The following is a 22,910-nucleotide window of genomic DNA, read 5'->3' as shown; positions in this document are numbered from 1 at the left end:
TCACATGTATTCACATGTATGTGCGGTCAGGATTTATGCATTCAGATGGGTTATAAGCCGCTATAAGTGAAATGTGTTTTATATTCTGATAGTGACAATATTGATGTATATACGTATGCCTAAACCTTTTTATTACTTCACCTCAAGCCAACGATGAAGCGGAGAAGAATAACATCATAAGGGATTATTGCAATGATTAATGTCTTTTTTATATTTATCCCGCTTATTGTATATTGTGTGTGTGTATAAGTACGGAAGAGCAAAGTGTAACCGGAGTCAAATTCCATGTATGTGCAAACCTACATGGCCATTAAAGCTGATTCTATTCTATTCTATTCTATTCTATAATGACAACTTTGAGAACTAGACTCATCGTTGCTTAAATATGTCAGTGAGTGATCAACTATGCAGTTTTATGAAGTTTATGAAGTTGTATGATACTTCAACTCGTAAATCATTATACAATAGTTTATAAACAGTTATGATTATTGATATACATCATTATGAGTATTCATGGGTGCTTATATTATATCAACACTGTGATATGAAACTAGATATCATGTTAGATCTTGGATATTATAATATGACATAAATGGTTTTATTGGCTGCATTGCAGTAAAGTGATGTACTTTTCATAACAGACTCTTCTAGTTTTTGTGTAAATATTTTGTAAATGCCACAATGGTCAACCCTCCAATATGGCCCCAATATCAATATTAATATCAAAGTATTTGGTCAAACTATTTCATATTTGATTTTCTCCATATTGACCCACCCCACTAATAACTGTAATTATACTGCACTATGAGCGGATTATAATGCATATATATGTTTATTATACATTATAGACATGGGCATCAAAGAAAGTGCCGCCAGATGTTTCAACTGGTTTTAACCGGTTGATCATGAAAAATATTTTCACCAGACAGATGCCACTAACTGTTCCGTCCCTTGCTGCCTAAGAAACAATGGAGAGAAGAAATCAAACAAGACACAAAGCAAGAAATAAATACAGACATTGTTCAAAACATTCACATTTACAGTCTTGGAATAGTTGCAAAGAAAATGTGTAGCCAGTCTCTTAGTCTGTCAATTATTTGGAAATGAAAGCCAAGGTGAACATTAGACATCTCTACAGTTCATACAAGTAAACATCTTTTATATTCCCATCCTATAAGTTCAGTCCAGACCGACCGTGCTGTCCTTAAAGCTCAGTCGATGAACTCAAAATGCAAAGCATGATTATAACTGGAATTTGGATTTGTTGGCCTTCTAACATTAAATAAGCTAAGATAAGATGATTAAACTGGAGATTGCTAAATTGCTCCAACCCCAGACAAGAATCTACAGCCGTCAATGTGTACATTATATCTCTCTATATCTCTATATCTTGTGTCCTTCAGGAGCAGCGCCGCCAGCAGCCACAGTGGTTATTGTGGTCTGTATCGTGGTGCTGGTGTTGATCGTGGTCATTGGCGTGTACAGGATCCACGCCACACACCAGGAGGGGTCCAGAGGATATGAGGAGGAGGTCAAAGAGCCTGAGGAAGACTGGGACAACTCTGCACTCAACATCATTGTCAACCCCATGGAGGTTTGACTACTTTTTTGAATTGAGTTTTTGAATTTGAAGACAAGAAGTTGATTTATTTATCTTAAAAATATTGCATTTGATGTCCCGGTGAACTGAATTATGCAGCTGTGGAGATCTTTCCTTAATCACGCTTTGTTTTCTAGAACGTAGGAGGAGCGCAGTCGCACGACGAGGAGGTAGAAGAAGAAGAGCGTGAGGAGGAGGAAGAAGAAGAGGATGAGGAACAGGTGGGAGGAATGACAAGTGCCGAGTCAGACAACAGTGATGCAGATGAAGAGGATGGAGAAGAAGAGAAAGAAGGGATGAAAGAGAGGAAGCAGAAGGAACAACTAGAGGGGCACAGTTTCTCCACAAAATATTGACAACATATACATCAATATAGATCTGCTCATACTAACACACTCTTTACATAATACTCTCTCTCTTTCTCTCTCTCTCTCTCTCTCTCTCTCTCTCTCATGCTCGCTACAAGTAGGGCCGAAATACACACACACACACACACACACACACAGACACACACACAACAAAGAAAACAGAATCTCTGATCAAATTATTTACAATCTGTTGCTGGAAAAAAATAATTTAATCTTCCCACGTTTCTGTTTTTAATGACACATCTCCCTCTGCCGGACAAAGTCAGAACTACAGAATCAACTGCAGTCCCACACTGCTGTGAAACATTGTCTGAGCATATGTTTATTATTATTCATATCTCAGTCAATGAAGCTAAATATAAGACCAATATCAAACAGGCACAGTCTTCTCATTACATGTGCACACGTATGTGAGTATAGTGACACAAATTATCTCAAATTCAATAACGTTGGCTTTTATCCAAACATTTAATATGTGCAAGTAGATTACCAATTACCTTCGTGTTTTTTATGTTTTAAACAGATTGTTTGCAAGAATTATTAGCAGATTCATCAGCCACATGTATCCATAAACATATTTATGTGTTATGTATCCATACACTTTTAAAATATAATTCCATTGGCCTATATAGTAGGTAAAACAAAGCCGTATCGTCACTCTGTGTATATATCCTCTGTTGCTATATGTAACTCCAATCTCTCCCTCTGTGTGATCAGTGCTAAGTTCTGTGGCCTGGACACTAAAGAGAAACCACATCCTGGATATGCTGAATATTAACATTACATATTCATCCTTATTTATATACAAAGAAGCATTATTCACTTTGAAAATCTTACACCTTCACTTTCTCAAAAGTATTTGAAAGCTACAATTATCTCTTCTCCTTCAGCCGATGAGCTGATGGATGAAGTTAGTTGGAGTTCAAATACTTGTTTGTTAGTTTGCATCTGCCTGTGCACCAAATCCATCAATACTGTGGCCTATTGTAGCTTCTACTGTTTAGGCTTAGATCCGTTCTCTTTCTTTGTTCAGAAGAACACAATAATATACAGAGATGTTACTCTATGCTACTGATGTGCTGTCGTTCTGTGTTTTTAATTCCAGAGTAAAAGGAGCCCTCTATGCAATTATGGGCCCAGTATAAAGGACCAGTACACAGACACATGGGTACTCCAGCGATTTAGAACTGCACGTGCGTAATGTTGGGGGACTTGCATGAGGCACATTTGGGGAAAAAGGTCAAAATTGCAACAGAGACAGTTTAGCAACTGAGTCGCATCTCTTCTCCTGCTTGGCAAATGCACAAGAGCTGGTTTCACAAACATTTTACACAACTTAATACCAACTTTAACTGTGTGCTTTAGATCAAGATAACTTAGATAGATGTCCAAATTGATCCATTGCCTGAATTAAATAATATTGAGTATCTTAAATATGACTAATTTGCTATGGATTCCACATGTGTCCCGACTTAGCCTGGAAATAAGGTGGCGACAGTAAAATAAATCTGTGTTTATTTTCACGAAAACTGAATGAGACTAATCTTAGAGTAATATACGATCGACTCCTCTGTAAAGTGTCTTCATGAAACCAGGATAAAAGTGTGTCACGTGTCCAAGTTAAATAACCCTGATCCATCATCAAGATATTACGATGTACAAAGTTTGATTTCATAAGTTTGTCTACGTTCAAATGATCGAGGAGTAACTCGTTTGACCGTTTTTACTGAGAGAAGCCCTTCTGGCGCGCTGGTGTCTCCATGGTGTCAGTGGCTGTTGGTCCTCTGAGCTCTTTAACTGATCCGTCTCCTGTTCACCTGTCCCCCCCCCCCCCCTCCCCTGTTGGCCTTGAAGCACCTGTGATTGTGATGTCATCATTGTGAAACAATTGCCTTGTTTCCCTCCGCGCCCTTTGTCATATTGTGTTTTGAAAGATCCAAGTGAAAAAGATTCTTTTACATATAAAAAACAAACCCTGTAAAAATGTTCAAGACAGTTATTTTATATATCTGTTTCTTTTTCTTTTTGTAAACAAAATGGTTGGGATTTCTCTCTTTAGTGGTCATCCCACTGCTTTCTGGATATTGACCAATAAAGACTTGTTTTAGACTCTTCACGGCTCTCCTACTTGTTTGTGGACTAGATATCTAATGTGTGTGTGTGTGTCTGTGCGTGTGTGTGTGTGTGTGTTGAGAATTACATAATTGATAAGCTGTCATTGTAGATGTTAGGAAGCTCCTTGAATGTACACGATCACACATCTCTGGGCCAAAAGAAAAGCCGGACATGAGCCTGGATTACCTGAGAGGCAACTTAATCTTGTATTGGCCGCCTTTAATCTCTATTGACCCGTTCCTCATTTTCATAAATCTTTCTTCTATTGACATTTCCTCTTCCTTAGATACATTATCACTGACATCTTGATTGTGCTGGCTCAGCAACAGTTCTCCCGACGTGTAAACACCAATCTGATTACCAGTAACAGCAGTAGCCTCTCTCACGTGAAGAGGTTCATTAATCACCAGCCCGATATAGATATGACTGCAAATTCAGAGATTTCCAAGCCTTTGACAATTACATCCTTAAGATTGACATGTAATATTGAAAGGATGCTGTTACTGCCCCCGGCCCCTGTAAGATATGCAAGATATGGGTTCTTTGCCATTCTTGCTCGCATAATACAAACAGGAATGTCTCTGTGTGGTAGAAACTGAGAGTTGTGTGTCCGTACAAGGAGTGCAGTTACTCCTGTGGACGACCACTGATCCCTGCTGGTGGAAGGAGGAATAAGTTAATTTGGACAAAATTGAATTCACTTTGACAAAAGAAAATGTAAACGTAAAATGTAACACACATGTAAGCATCTACTTTCCCCATTTAATCTGGTTGTAAGTTTAGTTTAAGAGATCCTGCAATGAAGTAAATGTAAGGAAAGGAATATCTTTATCTTTGAATACTGTTTGATTTGTCGTTATCGTCCTGAGAATATACAGCTTAATACTTCTAATTTTAAATTAAGTGCATTTTAAATGCCTGGCCTGATTTAAGTTCATCTCTTCTACCTGTAGATCTTGTGGAGATAAAATGTTGCTGCTCTGCTTCGGCTTCCCGCTTACAAATGTGCTGACTGTTGATGTTGGCACCCAGCAGGTCCCTGAGGTTTAGGAAAGACAATTGTCTAATTAGGAGCTTAATGGCCTGATCAGCTCATGAGCACCAGATGTTCAATAACACTCTTATGGATCCGTGCTGGAGAAAACTACAGGGTGCCTTAGACTGGCAAGAATATGATTAATTGCGATTTAGTTTGCAATGAGCTTCAAAGTATGCAAACGTTGCTTTTTTTCTGAACACAGATGCTTTTTTCAGCCCCTTTAAACAGATCCACACAATTTCATTTGATTTGTCCCTTTAAATAAATTCCACTAAAGTTAAACCTCTTAAACCTGAAGTGTACTAATTTCAAGAGTAACGTGCAAGTTGAATAATTTTTTTTAAAAATAATTAATTTGAAACTTTCTTCAAAATGAACCTTTAAAAAGTTGATGCAGAATTGTATGGCATGACATAGGGACATACATTCAATGAGAACGGTGCATCTAAAGCATGATTTATGCTTGCTGCATCTACGAGGGTGACGTCCCACTAACCCAGATCACCAATTCAATTTAGCACAACTTCTCTCTTCCCATATTCAATTTCCTCTGTAATCTGTCAGAGAGGCATTAACAGGCTCCACGTGTACATTTGGTCATATTTGTTTTCTCGTGACATTACCATCAAAGCTGACGATGATCTCATATCAGTCACATCAGAGACATACCACATGACACGGGATCATCTACCTCCATGAAAAGCTGCACAGGTGCTCTTAAGTTGCCTTTGGAGGCTGAGTGGAGGAGAGAATACTACATAAGGTAACAGTCTCATAATTACTTTCAGGGCTCCATCATTTCAGAACGGATCAATCGCGGGTCAGGAGGAAGCGTTTTGGCATGCACTTCTCTCTCTGTTCCTGATCTGCAGATATAAAATCCATCAACACTCAGTGGCCATAACAAAAGATCAATAGCGATGATATAACGTCTGAGGGCAGCACACTGGTTCTTGCCCGTCAGTGAGAAAGTCTGACTGTCTGCAGCTCGTCAGTTATCCTGATGGAGGGTTTCCTCCGGCTGCTCCGGACAGTCAAAGAATAATCATTTGAAATCAATTATTTTGGGGTTTAGAAATCAATTTCAAATCAACATGAACATAAATAAATGTCACTTTGCATCTTTTGCTAACAGAAGTGTGTATGCTTTGACTCGTCATAAATGGACACGCAGTACATTATAATCAAAACTCACACAGTGGACCATTAAGGCGCTACCAGGGCTCATAATACCAGGTTTCCAGGTCATCTCTGTCATCTCACTTCGGTTTTACTTACAACCCTGGCCATCCTATTTCCTGTCGAAAGAAACACAAAGAGTATCCTAAAAATAATTGTTCAAATTCACTTGGCTTTTATTCACATTTCACATCTGTTGACATCTCAACTGCACCGTCCGTCCATACATTCCACTACTTTTCTGAATGGTCGTTTTCTCCCCATCCGAACTGGGCGGCTTTAGCTCAGTGGGCAGTGTCAGCCCACCAAAGGGCACGAGGTCGGGGGTTCCCCCTCCCCATTAGCTGCAAGTGTGTCGAAGTGTGGCAAGGCACTGAACTTCCCCCCCCTTTGCGGCTTCACACCGCAGCCCACTCATAATAACTACTGGAGGGTGCAGAGAACTAATTTCCCCTTGGGGATTAATAAAAGTGTATATTTTTTTTTTTTTTTAAAAACAAGAGTTCAGACCACCATCATCACAAATAATAGTAATAATAATATTAACAATAATAATAATAAAAGCAGCATTAAAGAAACAACTTTTGATTTCTCTCTCCCTTCATCACCAGCATATTTGTATTAAATGTACCTGAATGTAACCATCAACCATCCGACAAACATAGATAGCTTATGATAAATAATAATCATCATGTTCCTGCCATCATCAGAATCAAACTCCACACTCACAATAATCTTAATAATAATAATAATAATAATGTAGAATACAAACTCAAGACGTTAAAAAAAAGTGACGCAAGCCTTTTTTAGGAAAGAAAACATGATTGGTCTACAGTGTGTGTGTGTGTGTGTGTGTGTGTGCATTGGTCAACTACATCCTATTCTGAGCCAGATCCTGCTCTGCACTGCAGTAAAGTTCCTACATCCCGCTCCAGCCTTTCTTAAAGATCTGCTCTGGTCCTGTTTGTTTGTTTGTTTGTTTGTTTGTTTGTGGTCATTAAGACAGGTGTGTGGACAGCAGACAGATGTCGTCTGGTACCAGTGAGCTACAGCAGGCTGCTACAACAGCAGGTGAAGCTCTTCTTACCGCCAACACTGCGATGGGCCACGACCGACAGACTCATCCACGCACTCCGAGGCCGAGTCTGAAATACTTTGGTTGTGATTGACATGGTAACGCGTGACCTGGTGTCCTGGGGGTCACGTCTGTCCCCTTCACACTTTAAACACCAAGCAGTTCTCTCCTGTTTACTGCTGAGTTAAAGCCCCTTTCAGACTCATGGCTCCGAATAAGTTGGACTTACTAAGATGTGTATAAGACTTCCTACACCCTGCAAGTTCTAATTGGATATAAATCAACATTATCAAAAAGGCCACAGCAGCACAAAGTATGCCCATGAAAAGGATTAAATGCTTGTTCCCAAATTAAAGGCTCCTATAAAAGTGTTTCCTCACCGAGCTTCGACTATGATGGATGGGGTGCTACCAGAACATTAATTTCAGTTGGAAGTTAGAAAGCTTTTGGCTATTTCATATTTTATATTTGTGTATTTCCTCTTATGTCAGCTCGGCTGAGCTCGTTGAGAAAAAACATATCCATCAATCAGCAGATTGCAATTAGTGGGTTGTTTGGGGTATTGTCAATCAAATCTGATCAAATATCTAGATGTCAGATCATAAAAAATAGTTTTAATTTATGCATGTTGCGAGGCTCATAATGAGCTGAAAACTAAACTAAACGAACATTAAAATATAATCATCAGACCCTCTTTACTTTCAAGTTATATTTAGGCGATCTGCATGAATGAGATGATAAATATGCTGCATGTCAAATTCAGACTAACAGCAAAACACATTTTTAAAACCCGTCACTGACACATCATCTTCCTTCAAATCATTACGTTTCAATCCACCACGCCTCCTCATGCAGCAGGGGCTACATACTGGACGAGCATTGTGAATATATCCGTAACAAACCGTTACGTAACCATCTCTGAATGACGCCATCACTTTAACTGACGGACGTGACTCATTCCATGTCTGAAAAGGGCTCAACTCTCAAGTGTTTGCATAAAGCCAGGAGATTCCCGTGCTCATTTCTTTTGACCAAACTTTGCACACACCTTGCAGCCATGTTTCTGATCTACTCTGTGTGAGATGTGAGCTTTTGGTCGGGCCCAGAGTAATGATATGGTCACTGACTGTAGGTCAGAAAGGCCTCCAGGGAAAGGATCTGTGCGCTTTCTCAGCGCAATGTTCATTCTCATCACTAGGGGGCAGTGGCCATTGGAACACTGTCCCCTCCTAACCACATCGGAGGGGTTTTCTTTCTGAATGAGTGAGACACTGATGGGATACCATCATCAATAATTTATTTCAAGTCAAAAACAAATAATAAAGCAGCTCAAAATCCAAAATAAGCTGGTGCTGTCTTGGTTGTAAAGCCTGGACCTCCACCGTCAGTTCTTCAGTCATCTTACTCTTAATACTTTGTTATAAATCCATGATTTGTAGAGCTATGGCGCTCTCAGTGTGGACATGCTTTAATCCTCTCTTTGCTTTCTTTAATCAATTGCATTCCTCCGTCTCCAGACTTTCTGGCGGTGTGGTTGGTGTCCTTTACTCCCAGTTGGCTCTGCTGGTGTCAGTCACTGGTATTGGAGGTAATCTTTCAGGGACTGGGGCAGAGGGAGGCTCTCGATCTCCTGAAGCCGCTCCCGACCCAAAGCCATGCGGGCCGCACGCCGACACAGATCCATCAAAGGTAGAGGCTCCGCTGAGGAGAGGGGGAGAGGGAGAACGATCAAACAACAAGTAAGGAGAGGATGCACGAGGAAAAAGCACTTGAGGAAATGAGCTGTGTAAGTGTGACTTACATGAGGCTGTTTATGTTTATACTTGAACCCAGTGTGACTCATCCGCGGTGGTCATCGGGGGGTCCCCCTACCTCGTGCCCCAGTGTCTTACCCAGACACGTAAGACGTCATGGCTCGACACGCGCGTTACAAACACAGCACAAAGCTACTTCTGTTAACAATCAAGGCCACTCGCACAACGCCGCCGCAATGATTCCCCTAAACAGAATCCACACAACGCACCCGCCTCGCTCTCACCCGACACCCACGCACACACTCGAACTTGACACTCGCACATTAGCGTGTCCCTTTACAACTGTTCACCTTGTGCAAAGCAGGTCGTCACAAAGGAGATGGAGACCTGCCGTATGAAGTCTGAACCCAAGAGTCATGGGGTTAGCATCCTCACGGCGTATGAAACCATCAAGTTGAAGCAGCTTTTCTGGGTTGTCCAGGGAAACGTTTTCTCAACTACACAACATGTGTGCATGGAAGAAGGCCTTACAGAAATAACTTGGTATCCAATAGCAATAGAAGCATCAATATGTTTTATTATGTTCATATTTGTGAATACATATTTAGCAGTTTGCATAATAAACGGACATAGTCCGTTTTTTCAGACATATTTTTAGTTTTGACAATTGCAAGTGACATAATATTTGTATTTTTTTGCAGTTGAGGCTTTCAGGGGATCTTAAGTGTGAAGGGGTTTCGGATCCCCAAAGACTCATCGCATTTTGTAAAACTGCTTACAATTCTATCTTCAACACATGCATAATACATCTTAATATTCGTTATGCATAAATGAATGAGAGAGAGAGAAGTAGAGGGAGTGATGATGCATATCTTTAAATATTTTAAACCTCCTCCTCATACACACTCATGCCTCCAATGACACTGGTTTGTAATAGCTTAAAATATTATCACATTACTTTGAGTCCATTTTAAACACCATCTGTCACTGAAAAGCTTCTTCTAAGAAAACGGATTGTACATCATACTTTGAAAATAATATTTGGGAGTTGGAAAACTAGTACAAATATTAATAATGCATCTAATATAATAGAGTTCCATGTTCACTTTGGTAATTGGATGGTAAATGGACTGAACTTGTAGAGCGATGTCGTCTTTCTACCAGTCAAAGCACTTTAAACTGCATTCACTCATTCACACCCATTCATGCACTGATGGCAGGCACCATGCGAGGGCCATCTGCCCGTCAGGTGGCACCTCGCCATTCATTTAACCGTTCATGTCATTCAACCATTTGTACCCATTCATACACCAATGGCACAGCCTACAGGAGCAATGGGGTTAAGTGTCTTGCCCAAGGACACATCAACAGGGACTAGTGGACTAGCCAGGGATCGAACCCCCGATCAAACCTCCTCTGATTGAAGAACGACCGGCTCAACCACAGTTGCCCCTTTGTTCTCTATACTGCGAGCTCCTGGTCCGCCTTAACGTTGACCTTCATCTTCACCCCGGGGTCAAGGGGGTAAGGAGGTGGAGGGAGAGTGCTTTCAGGAAACGTGTGTTGTTATTCTCTTTCATGAGCGCATCCATCTGAATAATGTTGTGGTAATTCCCATCTACAAAACTCACAAATCGTACAGAAACATGAAAAAACAACCTCCCAAAAATGTGCCACTAGAGTCCGACCAATACATCCGCTAATGTGAGCCCAGCACAGATCATGGGGTTGTGTTTCATCCGCCTGGGGCATTTGGGATCATGGCTGCAGGTTCACGAGATGCTCGGATGTCACCTTTTCTTTTCTTTGTTCCTTCTTATGAGCAATGCAGAAAACATTTAGCTAGTATCTACTTATTTATTGGCGATTGTTGCTTTTGGCAGGTAGGTTTACATAATTCACATTAATTTCATAACAGCAAATGATGCTGCCATTTGTATGGATAAGCCAGAGTTATACTCAGCTTCAGGTCGTTTGGGAGAGAAAACACACGTCAATCTGTAACCTGTATGACTGAGTGTCTTGTAGGTCAGCGAGATGATCTTGCTGATCTCTTCACGTTATTGTCAGTAGACTCTTTATATGCTTATCAGTTCAGAATATATCATATCATATATATTTTGAAGCAATTCAATTAAAAATAAAACATAAAAAGGTCTCCAGCTGTTATGTCATATTTAACATTTTATATGTAAGATTCAGTAATTGGCTGCCATTCAAAGTTAATTTCTTAGCCAACAAAAAGTGATCAAAGCGGCTAAACCCAATTAAATTTGACAGGGAAGTCGAACAGAATGCCTTTCGACCACAAACAGCACAGATATATTGACAGATACAACAATAAACTGCAGTTCAGAAATGTTTGTTAACTTTGAAACGTGTCACCAGCAGAACTTATCCACAAGAGAGCACTGTCAAGTTAATGTTTCCACACTAAAATATTTAATAGAAATCAAATGTAAGGGACCTTTTTTATGTGTATGTTAATGTTTCATATGGAAACAAAGTTGGATAATAAGCCTTGCTTGTCTAAATCTCAGAAACCATCAGAGGCAGAGAAGATATGGCTGAAATGTGCTCCAAGAATTAGTCTGGATGTTGTGTATCCACGGTAATTTGTTCATGCTGGAGGAAAGTCTGATATCTAATTTTCTACCATAAAACCCATTAAAGTAACAATAAAAAACAACAAACATAAACTTGCTCATTTAATGCCAAATATTTCTTCTGAAATTCTTGCTTTTATGACCGTTAAGAACCCGGCCTCATGGCTTCCTCCAAAAGGGTTTTACAGTGTCATCTGTTTCAATTAATATTAATGACCACGTCTGATTAGCCTAATTACACAGCCGAGTGGGAGGGAGGGAGGGAGGGAGGGGAAGGACACAAAGTGAACTCCCCGATGCCCCCTCACCAAACCCTTCCACCTGTCAACACTCTCAGCCGGGCACATGCTGTATCCAAACATGGCTTACTAAACGTCTCTGTACGTACACAGAACTAGTGACCCCACCAACGCAATGGCAGAACAACAATGGAAGTCGTTTGGATGAAAAGGGGAGAGAGAAATAGTAAAAAGTAAAGGAGGGGTAAAAAGGAGAGCAGAGAGAAGAACATATCCAATCACTAGATGTGTGCAGTTCAGAGAGATACCCTTTGAGATGATGTCTTTATATTGTAACAGGCTGTACGCTAGTAGGACGTATCTTATTTGGGAGGTGTGACGGCCTTGCGAGGATCCTGTGTGGCATTAAAGCAGCTCGTCTATCAGTCTGCCTCTCCCGGCTGTTCTTGTTTTTAAAAAACACACGCTTCCATCCCCCGTTGCATTTCTGGACGTCCTCCACCACCTGCTTCAGTAGCTGCACCGCTGTGTGTGTGTGTGTGTGTGTGTGTGTTGAAGGTTAAACCAACAGGATGAAGGACTACCGTCTTTCAACACACACACACACACTTATACATCTACTTCAGCTCTACATCAGTGTGCTCTCGTAATGCTGATAAACGCTCCTAGAAAACACACTGCTTCACAATGACACCATGTCAGTGGTGATTTTTAGTTTTGCCTCTTTGTCTGTCAATTACGCTAATATTCATAAGAGAGCTTCTCCTGTCAGATTAATACAGTACTGCATAGGAACACCGTTGTACGGTGGCTGAGTGGCATCATATTCAGATACAGTGAGCAAGTCATTGTCATTCTGTGCACATCTAACAACAATTTTCTTAGAAGTTAGAATAATAAATGTTTCAGTTGATTATCTTTTGACAAATTAATTATTCATTTTGTCTATTCAAACATATTTAATAGTGAAAATGCCCATTATAACTTCTCAGTCCCAGGTATTCAATAAACAATTATATGAAATTGAGAAAATCTAAAAAGGTGTGAACATATGAAAAGCTTGAACTAGCTAATGTCTGGCATTTGATTGAACTAAATAGGTCTTCAAATATAAACATGGCAAAAACATGAAAGCAGGTCAGGCTAGAAAGAGAACAGCATTGATCAGTTATGTACAAAAAACTAAAATTGGGAAAACATTGCATCCTCACCTGTACCACTGCACTACACTTTACGACTTTTCTTTCATGCAAATACTTCTACAGTTATTCTAGTTTAGTTGTTGTTGTTGTTGTTGAATTTCCAGAACTTGGCTGTTCAGTTTATCGATTAATCGCTTCAGCTGTGATGTATATCCAACATACACAAAGTGACCCATAAAAAGCAGCTCATACCGGTTTAGATCATTACTGCACTTCCATGTAGTAAGAGCTGAAGAACAGAGCAGCATCATTAACAGCTCTAAATATAGAGCCAACTGAAATAAACCGGGATGCTAAGCTTCACGTTGGCTGATGACCAGAGAGACGGAAAGTGTTTACTGACAACTTGATCCTTTCTTTTCCAATACTCAGTGCATTAACGATAATGAAACATATTCCATCACTTCTTACCGTATCAGCATCTCTGAAAAGACGCTAATGAGGACAGAAATGAGGATGATCAGCAGGTCATTTACCCCAGCATCATTACACATTCAGTGCATTAAGAAGAAAGAAAGGCTGTAGGACTGAATATTATGTGTGGAACTATCTCAACCTGTAGTTCACCACAAAGGATTATTCTGTTCATGGCACATTAAATCAGTTTCCCCAAGTCAGAAAGTATCGTGTTTAAGAGCTTTGTTCTGCATAGATCTCTCTAGAGTTGTCCTTAAATCCTTAAAATGTCATTAATGGTTGATCCATATGACCATGCTATTTTTTTTATTGTGTGCATGTACCAGAATAGCATTTTTTTTGTTTGTTCTACAAATATATGAATACATGCAGTACTTTCATCAGTGGGCCAGAGACTCAACAACCACTGTAGCTACTTTGGCGAAGAATAGTGACGTAAAACCTTTATTTCAAAGAACATCTTTGAAAGTGAAATGTATCCTGAACAATCTTTGAGCGGCCATGACTGAGGAAAAATAATTCCAAAAGAGATGACGAGTATAAACAAGAATCAAGTGAAGTGTTTCCTCTTTGCTCGTCACCAACATGGCGGCACATGTTGGCACCAAACCGACGACCTTATAAACTTGTTTGCACCGCTCTGATGAATTCATTTATACGAAGGTCGCAGACCTCAATGAATTTTGCCATATGGTTTTACTAGAAATGACTCCTGCATGTGTGAAGTGAGCCCAGCTAGTGGAGAAGGCCTTTACTGATGAGACATTTTATATGCATATGAATTGTGACCCCGGGTCTGGAGCAAAGGGAACACGCAGTAATGGAGGCACACCGTGTGACATGACGCCTGTAATGAGATGCCGTGCGCAGCAGCACCGGGCCGGATGTATTGTCTGCGTAGACATTGATAATGAGAAAGAGGGTGAAAATGGCAACAGCAGAATTTACTTTCATGATGGATGATAAAACTGACCTGAGGGGAGGGCCGGGGGCTAAGAAAAGCCTCACAGATGATAAGTGAAAAGAAATACTGCAGGAAGAGTCAGCGGAAAAGACTAAACTCTTAAAGCCAAACTAAAAACTAAACTATCCTTCCCTTTTGTGAGAGGCACTTAAAACTGTGATGACGTTGCAGCAATCGGCCATTTCTCAATGAAGGGGTGAAGTCGCCTTTGGACACATGGATACATGCCATTGTATTTTGTATTAATACTGCTCTACTGTGCACCTGCTGCTGTAATCCTGCAATTTCCCCACTGAGGGACTAATAAAGGAATATCTTATTTTATTAAACACTTCTCAGTTTGATAATCAGCATTGTTCCTTGTTGCTCCCGAGTGGAACGCATCGTAGAGAGCTAGATAGATAGATAGATAGATATATACTTTATTAATCCCCAAGGGGAAATTTGTCGTAGCAGTAGCAGCACCAATAAACTAAACACACAAGAATAAAAAATAAAATATAAAATATAAAAAACAGGGATGAAAGATATAGAAGTATACAAAGTAAAATATAAAATAAAATATATATGTATATATACAACATATATGCATACACAATACACTATACTAATGACAAATTAAATTAAATATAAAAATATTAAATATATATAATAGCTAGGCTAACTAACTTCCATTCAAAAAGAATAGCTTTTTTTCTGACCATAGTTTTTCCTAATGCTATAAATTCTTCAAGACACTTTGTTATTTCACCCCCTGCTGAGACATCTCAGTGTATTTTTGAGAGGTGGGGGTCTAGCTAGTGTGAGCTGTCTCTCTTTCAAGGTCAAAGTCGTAGTGACGGCCAGCTGGTTACCCGCCAAGTGTATATGATAAAGTATAGTTGTCACGTACTACACCCGATGATGGTACCGACTGTCACAACCCAACATTCACGTCCCCTGAAGAGCCGTAACGTAGGGCCACTGTCATGCTGAGAAATAAACACAACTATTTTGACCAAATAAGTACATAAGTCCAAATAAACACTGAGGATAATAAATATACTGATTACTTGGAAACACATGTGTTGCATATAGAATAGATGGCTCATGAAAACATGATCCTCTCCTCTTTCTCACGTCTTCCTCCCTCCTTTAGCCAGCGCTCCATCTCATCGGTAACAATACACCTCGCTCCCCTTTCCTCCTGCACAGCCACTTCACCAGCTTGCTTCTCTCCTATCCTGCTTGCCTTTCTTCCCTTCTCTCTCACTCATCTTTTCCCCACTTTGTACTCCCCAAGGTCGGAGAGTTTGATCTGCTCCGGCACATTAGAAATCCTCGCTGTGGGGTGAAGGCTGTATTCTCTTCAAAATGTCAACAAGAGACAGGAAGCAGGTGTGTGTTTACCTTCATGACGATGCAGTTCTCTTGATTATCTGGTGGGTTTTGGAAGTGCTTCTAAACCCAAGAGGATGAAGAATTTAGAGGAGCATGTAATCCTTTAATCCTTTAATTAAAGTCAATATTAAATGAAAATTAACAAAACTGTAATTACAAAGTTTGTACACAACAAAAATTGTAAAATGTGGTATAATATACCATCAGAGTGCTGTGTACGCATACACAGAGTAATTAGTTACAGGATAAAATTACCAAATGCTAAATAAATAAATACCTATTGTAGGTCTTTAATGGTGTATATATGGAATCCATAGCTATTTCTGAACCCATACTATCGACCCGCTGTTGTTGTGTATTTTGCTCCAACGTGAAACACAAGCAAGAACAAACATTTACCAAATGAAAAACCACAAACTTAACTTGCATACCTGCTGACAGGTAGATGAACAGACACAAAGAGTGCACCCATATGCGAGGTCACGAATAGAGGAAAATCAAACCGACAAACACACAAATAATTAAATCAAGAAAGTTAAAATTCCTGGTGATGCAAATACATAAACTACGAGCTCGTTCAAAGGCAGAGTCACACGTAGCGCTATTTAAATTAATTACTTTTTGTTTAAAAAGAAATATGTCTGTTTCTCCAAGTACATTAGACATTGTAAAAGGAGATCCAGCTGTAGTTACATGTATTTGTGTTGATCTGTCTGTAAGTAGGAGGCTAAAATCAAATGTTCCAGTTGCATGACAGATGTTAAAATAAGAGATTTTAAAGAATCTTTATGTTTTTCTTGTGTTTAACCATCAGAGCAGCTGAATACAGGCGACTATTACAGGCATTGTAGCTACAGTAGCATGAGAACTAATAATATTAATATCCATCAGCTGGCTTACAAAAGCCAAACAAGAGTACAGTTTACACACTAGAGAGTGTTAAAGATGTGTTATGCTTTTCTATTATAGGCCACATTTAGATCTGCTTCATGCAGTAAATCAGCAGATGAGCCAAAGTGGACTTTTAAAAAAAAATTACATTAATCATCCTTGGTTGGAAACATGTATCTATTTTTCCCCAGAAGCCTGTGCTTGAATTATATTATTGGAATACAGCTCTATTTGTAATATTGACTTAAAAATGAGGACCTCTTGAACAAACTGCTGCAGAGGCTGCTCACTCACTCATTAACACAACTGGACATGTGAGGGGCAACACGGGGACAAGGGTTGATTTCAGAAAGAAATCGTTCTCTTTAATAAAAATGAAGTGATCAGTAGATCAGAAACGCTGTAAAATTCCCTTTCTACTATTAGACCAATCAAAGCGTATTTATTTGATTTTAACCGCTCTACTGCATATTAGAGTTACTAAGAGAGTACGACAGTGCAGAAAAACAGGTCTGTATTCAGACCTCATAAAAAAGAACACAACAAATGAAAGGATGAGTGCGCAGTGTCCTCTCACAAGACGCTGGACACCAGCCCCCTTCAAAGCTACTGAGGGAAGTTGGTGCTCTCCGTAACTAATGTACCTCCGGAGATGTCCTGTATCTTCTTACACAGCATATTGTGTAGCGCCATCACTTTATAGCACCATCACATTCAAACACACACTGAAGCGGTGTGCTGTGCAGAACTGATGCAATAATGGGGCTACAATCCATGGAGGATTTGTTAGGAACCCCTTTGGTAGTAAAAGAGGATGCATCCGCAGGATGGGACGACTAATGGCTACACACATAGGTGTACTAACGCACAGCTTTAAGAGAGGAGGGTGTGAAAATAATTTGCTCTAAGTTCCTCACTGAACAAACTCCATCTTGAGGTATTTGCTAAAGCTAACTTTGGTGCTTATTTGTTTGAGTAGATCCTGTGGTATGAGTCATTTCTTACCAGCCACAGTAGTGTCACACAGAGAGATGGGCACTGTGGGCAGAGCTGGCGAGGAGAGAGTTGGTGGTAATGCAAACCATGCCAGTGTTTCTTTTTAAAGCCCCGTTCTCACTTTCCAATCCTGCATTACTGTAAACCCACTGTTCACCGTCTCCTCTGGGATGAGAGGCAGAGTGATAAGAGAAACAGGAGGAGGAAATATGTGAAGGAGAGGTGGAACATATAAGGAGAGCGGGGGAGTGGGAGGAAGACTGGGGTGAGGCGAGAGAGCAGGATGGACACGAAGAGAGAAGAGGGTGATAAATAGAAACGGTGAGAGCACAGCCTGTCTGACCCCAAGAGATCATTGACAGTTACAAACTGCAGGTAGCCGGATTATATTCATGAAAATGCCAATATTAAAAGAAATGTGTTGACATGATTTACTAAACACACTTTCAATTAATGTTCCTGCTTACATGCAGTTTTTCAAACATGATTAAACATCTTTCAGCCCGGTGTGTGTAATCTGCAGAGAAACTGCTGATGTTGATCCACTGTGGCATTTTGTTCGTGGATAGAAAAAGATGCCAACATGAGTGACCTGTTCAGTCGGAGCGACAACGAGTGAACAGTCAAACCTTTATGGAATAACAGGAAAAGAATAAGGAAATACAAATGCTTAAAGCTGTACTCATCAATATTTAGTATATGAATAATGGAGTTCCCCTCTGCTATATGTAGCATTTAAAGTTGTTTGTATTTTTCCGACACACAACTTTACTGTTTTGGTTCACGCTCACCGCCCTCATTCGCAGCACTACTTTGCAGCCTACGCACCAGATATTTCTTAAAGTAATTATTGGACTTACATTTGCCAAGCGGCCAGAAACACGACTCCATATATATGTTTTTGTGCCACCTAGTAACTAATGTTGCTTCTAGTCTGGTGTGGAAATAGACAACCGGTTTCTGATATGTTCACTATATCGTCAATGTAATTAAACAGATTGGTACGCTGCACCCAAGTGGCCAAAAGAATAATGAAAGCAGGTTTAATGTCTGTTGATAGTCAGTGTAACCAAGAGTGCACCATTGTATCACTTTCATATGTTTGCTATTTGATCTTGTGAAATTGTAGAGAAAATGATTGCAATCAAATATGTTTAAGAAAAAGATGGAAGGGAATAATCTGAAATCTGTAATACGATACATGCAAAAAAGTCTCTTTTTATTTTAGTAATTGCTTTTTTCCTTGGTAGTGTAGAAGACCGAAAGATAGCTCGACAATAACCTTTACAATGAAGAGAAATATCTATAATTTATAGCAGGTATTCAAGAATGATGGAATAAATAATGAATATCTGTGTGTGTGTGTCAGATAAAAGATCAACGATAGAGGACAAATCAGGTGAAGTTGAGACACAAGAGGTAAAAAGAAAGTAAAGTTTAAAAAGGAAAAGAGAAAAACAAACAGAGGGCCAAGGTTAAAGGTGACATAGAGGAGAGACTTGGGGAACCGTCAGTGTAAATGAAGGAAGGAGAAACCCACTCAGACTCGCGCGTTAGCACGTACACCAGCATGAGGTCTCACAGGCTGGTGGCCTCTCACCGCCAACCCGACTGAGATGGGAACCCGGCTGATCCTTCTCAGGCTTTACCCGCCTGGTCAGAGTGTGTGTTTATCTTTGTGTTTGTTCACATACACTGAAGATCAGAGAGAGAGAGGAAAGAGAGGCTGGAGGAAGAGACGGAACGGTTACATTCCAGTGGAGTGAAATACGTAGAATACAACTGTGCATCATGTGTCATTATCCCCCCTGATGTTTACCTCCACTTCCATTTCAAGGACAACCTGCTGCTGATCATAACACGTTTATACCTGCCGTGTGGAAATTACCCAAAGTCATTCTGTGTCCTGTCGGAAGTCACTCTCGGCTGACGAGGTAGGCGGATCCCAGCATTTCATCACACAGTTACTAGACGAGAAGTCATAGTGCCGCAATTCAGTATCGCAATTCCATAACACTCAGAGACTCACAAGAGGGTGCTTGAAAAAATAAAAAGAGTCGTTATGCATGGTGTTGCAGAAGCATATATATTCTGACTTTTTGTCCCTATAGGTTGAGCTTCAAAAACACTGGATCCAACACTTCAGGATGAAGACCTCAGAAAGACAAAACATGGCACAAACTGCAGCACATGCACAAACACATGTTCACAGTAAACTAAAATCTGTAGGGTGCACAAACTCAGATTTTGGTCGATAATGACAGAGAGAGGTAAACCAGCAGATTCACACACACACGTGGCTGAGCCTCAAGACCGTTAAACAATGATGCTGGAATACATGTAGCCTCTGTGGACAGCCAGGAATTCAAACCTGTGAGCTAATGCCATTTCAGAGTCAGATGATGGATGTGTTGATGCTACATCACTTCATTTCTTTACTGTGGTCGAAATAAAACTGACAATTACACTCATTTGGTTACGGTGTTTTGATAAATTAGACGAAATTCACGTCAGAGCCTTTAACCCTTGTGTTGCCTTCGGGTCATTTTGACCCGAATCAATATTACACCCTCCTGTTACCTTTATATTTACTAACATATTTTACCCTTTGGGTTCAATTTGACGCCAGCAATTAAAACCTCCAGAACATTATTAGAATTAATATTGTTTTCCAAGTTTAAGTGTGAGGCACTTTATGTTTGTTTGTTGACTACCGAAAGAACACCGACATTAAACATTGAATGGGGTCAAATTAATCCTAAAGCGGGGGGAGGGTGTAATATTGATTCGGGTCAAAATGACCCGAAGGCAACACAAGGGTTAAATGATGCTCGACGCTGCTGTACTGTGTCAGACCTGCCATAGTGACGCATACATCAGGGGCATAAACCATCTCTGGTGTTCAATCCAAATGACTCCATCTTGAGTAATTACCACATAAATGACTCCATCATGTGGTTATTAGTGTTGATCATGTTCTTCCCAAAACATCAAACAATTAACTTGTTGGCCCTAAATGTACTGCCTGTAGTAATGCTCTGCTTCATGACACAATAATTCACATTATGGGTTGTTCATCCTGTAAACCTGGTTTCACCACCATTATTCTCAAGGGAAATTACAGCTGCAGTCTCTAGAGGTCATCCACACGGAGAACAATGGGAAGATAAACCTCAAATCTTTTTTTCAAATTCTCAAACGTTGAGTGAAATTGTATGCAATTCCAAGCGGGAGTATGGTTTGCCAAGCACATGTTACACATGCCCATAGTTCATACTTTGTATTTGATCTTTGCTAACTGTCAGGGGCAGGAAGCCATGTCGTGCTCTGACGTCAGCTTCTTTCTCTTTCCACAAGCTTCCCTTTAACTTCATATGAACACACACGGTTGGGCTCATCTGATGAGTATATGTGCCATGAGAGGAGAGGATTGAACTGCAGAGAGCATTTCCTCTCTGTGGACTCGGAGGGATCAAGTTGTTCTGATTGTGATCCCTCTGCTGGATTTCACTGACCCAAGAGGAGGGCAGTGGAGAGAAAGATGGAGATCTTCACCTCTGCAGTCTGAAGACACCCAGCAGTGTTCACACTTGGAGACTGGCTGAGAGGAAGTGGGTGACGCCCTGTTGTACATTGGCTGAAGTGCTGCTACAATACCACATGTTTGAGAACAAGGCAATGGCAAGAAAGAGACGAGGAAGCAGGTGGTGAACCGAGGTGGTAAGAAACAGGAAGGGATTTGGCAGAGAAGAACAACAACAAGGGCCCAGGAAGGAAGAGCAGAGGAGGTGAGGCAGATGGAAGAAAGCAAGGAAAGCAGAAGCAGTGAAAAAGTGGAGGATTCGTTGCAGGAGAACCGACAGTGGCACTTTTCCCTTCACATGTACCAAAGGCCGAAAGGGGAATTTAGCCTGAGGGAGCAGATACTGAGCGCTGAGACAGATGTGGGTAGTGTGAGGAGACACCAAAAGACAACAGAGACAAAGATAAACATGAAGCCACAGCAGGAGCAGAGGTTAGAGACAGAAGAGGAAGAGCAGGCAGATAGCCCAAGGAAAGAGCAAGAGAACAAGGAGGAATGTGCGGAGAGGAAGATAAATAGAGGGGAAGATGAAGAGGAGAGAGCGAAGCTGAAGAGACTGAGTGAGGAAGACCGGTGGGATACAGGCTCTGACAGTGGAGGAGAGATGGAGGAGAACACTGAAGCTAAAACTGGCACGATGGCTCCGTGTCATCCTCATGGGGGTCAAAGCTTTACCTTCAGTTCAATCAGCCGGCCTAAAGTAACTATGCTCACCTTCACCGTCATTAGTCCAGCGGGCAGCGCGGCTCAGCTGAAACTGACTCAGTGACGGGATCGATGTTCTCATCGATCCTCGGCAAGAAAGCGAATAAGTGTATTTCCAGAGATTTTTCCATTAAACTACAAAAAAGACTGTTTACAACTTATATTAAGCGCCAACTCAGGATAACCTATACATCAGCCTTGAATTACAGAATAGGAATTTACAGGGAAAACATTTCCAAGAGAATTGTACGTTCAGATGAAGGCTGATGTCTAATTCTCTATAATATGTGTCGGCTAAACAATAACATAAATATCTATATCGCACATTTAGTCATTAAGCTTTTTGTGCATAGTTTTATCTCTGACAAGACTATATTTTAATTACTCTAGAAATGAATGTACCAGCTGTTACACACACACCAACATGTGAAGAAGGGGAGTATGGGCACTTGTTTTGTTTTTTTCCTTCTATTTCCAGCACTGGGTAACTCTATTATCTATTTAAGAAATGATCCATTAAAAAGAATAGTAAAAAAAAAGAAAGGTTGAGGTTGTCATTATTATTTAATATGTTTTGCCTTTTTCGATTTGCTAAAATGGGGCAATCACTCTCACTGCAGGCAGCACAACAAAGGGACGTGTGTTCTTCCATCCATTTCATTACATCTGAACAAATTGTCAATTGGCTTCAGGGACTGCCGTCTCTCCCAGACGGCTAATCCTCATCTCTGGCTCACGGTCATGATCCCGAACAAGGTCAGTCGTGTTGTAACCAACGAGGTCAGTCTTGGCCCGGG

The 22,910-nt window shown here is 40.4% G+C and overlaps 2 protein-coding genes across 4 annotated transcripts in view; one reads left to right on the top strand and one right to left on the bottom strand.

The window, feature by feature from the left end:
* The window catches only part of clstn2a (calsyntenin 2a), a 145,894-nt gene extending 141,812 nt beyond the window's left edge, over window positions 1-4,082 (top strand). Inside the window, exons 17-18 of the mRNA XM_056420941.1 lie at window positions 1,404-1,594; window positions 1,738-4,082. Of these exons, the coding sequence (XP_056276916.1) occupies window positions 1,404-1,594; window positions 1,738-1,956 (410 nt within the window). The 3' untranslated portion in view covers window positions 1,957-4,082. The remainder of the gene's footprint in view (window positions 1-1,403; window positions 1,595-1,737) is intronic.
* A 4,574-nt stretch (window positions 4,083-8,656) lies between these two features.
* LOC130198177 (SPRY domain-containing SOCS box protein 4-like) overlaps window positions 8,657-22,910 on the bottom strand; it is a 60,760-nt gene continuing 46,506 nt past the window's right edge. For all 3 annotated transcript variants that reach the window (XM_056421306.1, XM_056421307.1, XM_056421304.1), the window contains one exon: window positions 8,657-9,077. In XM_056421306.1, the coding sequence (XP_056277281.1) occupies window positions 8,950-9,077 (128 nt within the window). In that variant the 3' untranslated portion in view covers window positions 8,657-8,949. The remainder of the gene's footprint in view (window positions 9,078-22,910) is intronic.

The sequence above is a fragment of the Pseudoliparis swirei genome, chromosome 8 (genome assembly GCF_029220125.1).
Source record: "Pseudoliparis swirei isolate HS2019 ecotype Mariana Trench chromosome 8, NWPU_hadal_v1, whole genome shotgun sequence".
Taxonomy (NCBI): domain Eukaryota; kingdom Metazoa; phylum Chordata; class Actinopteri; order Perciformes; family Liparidae; genus Pseudoliparis; species Pseudoliparis swirei.
The sequence above is the reverse complement of the archived record's forward strand: the minus strand, read 5'-3'. Positions and strand labels throughout refer to the sequence as shown.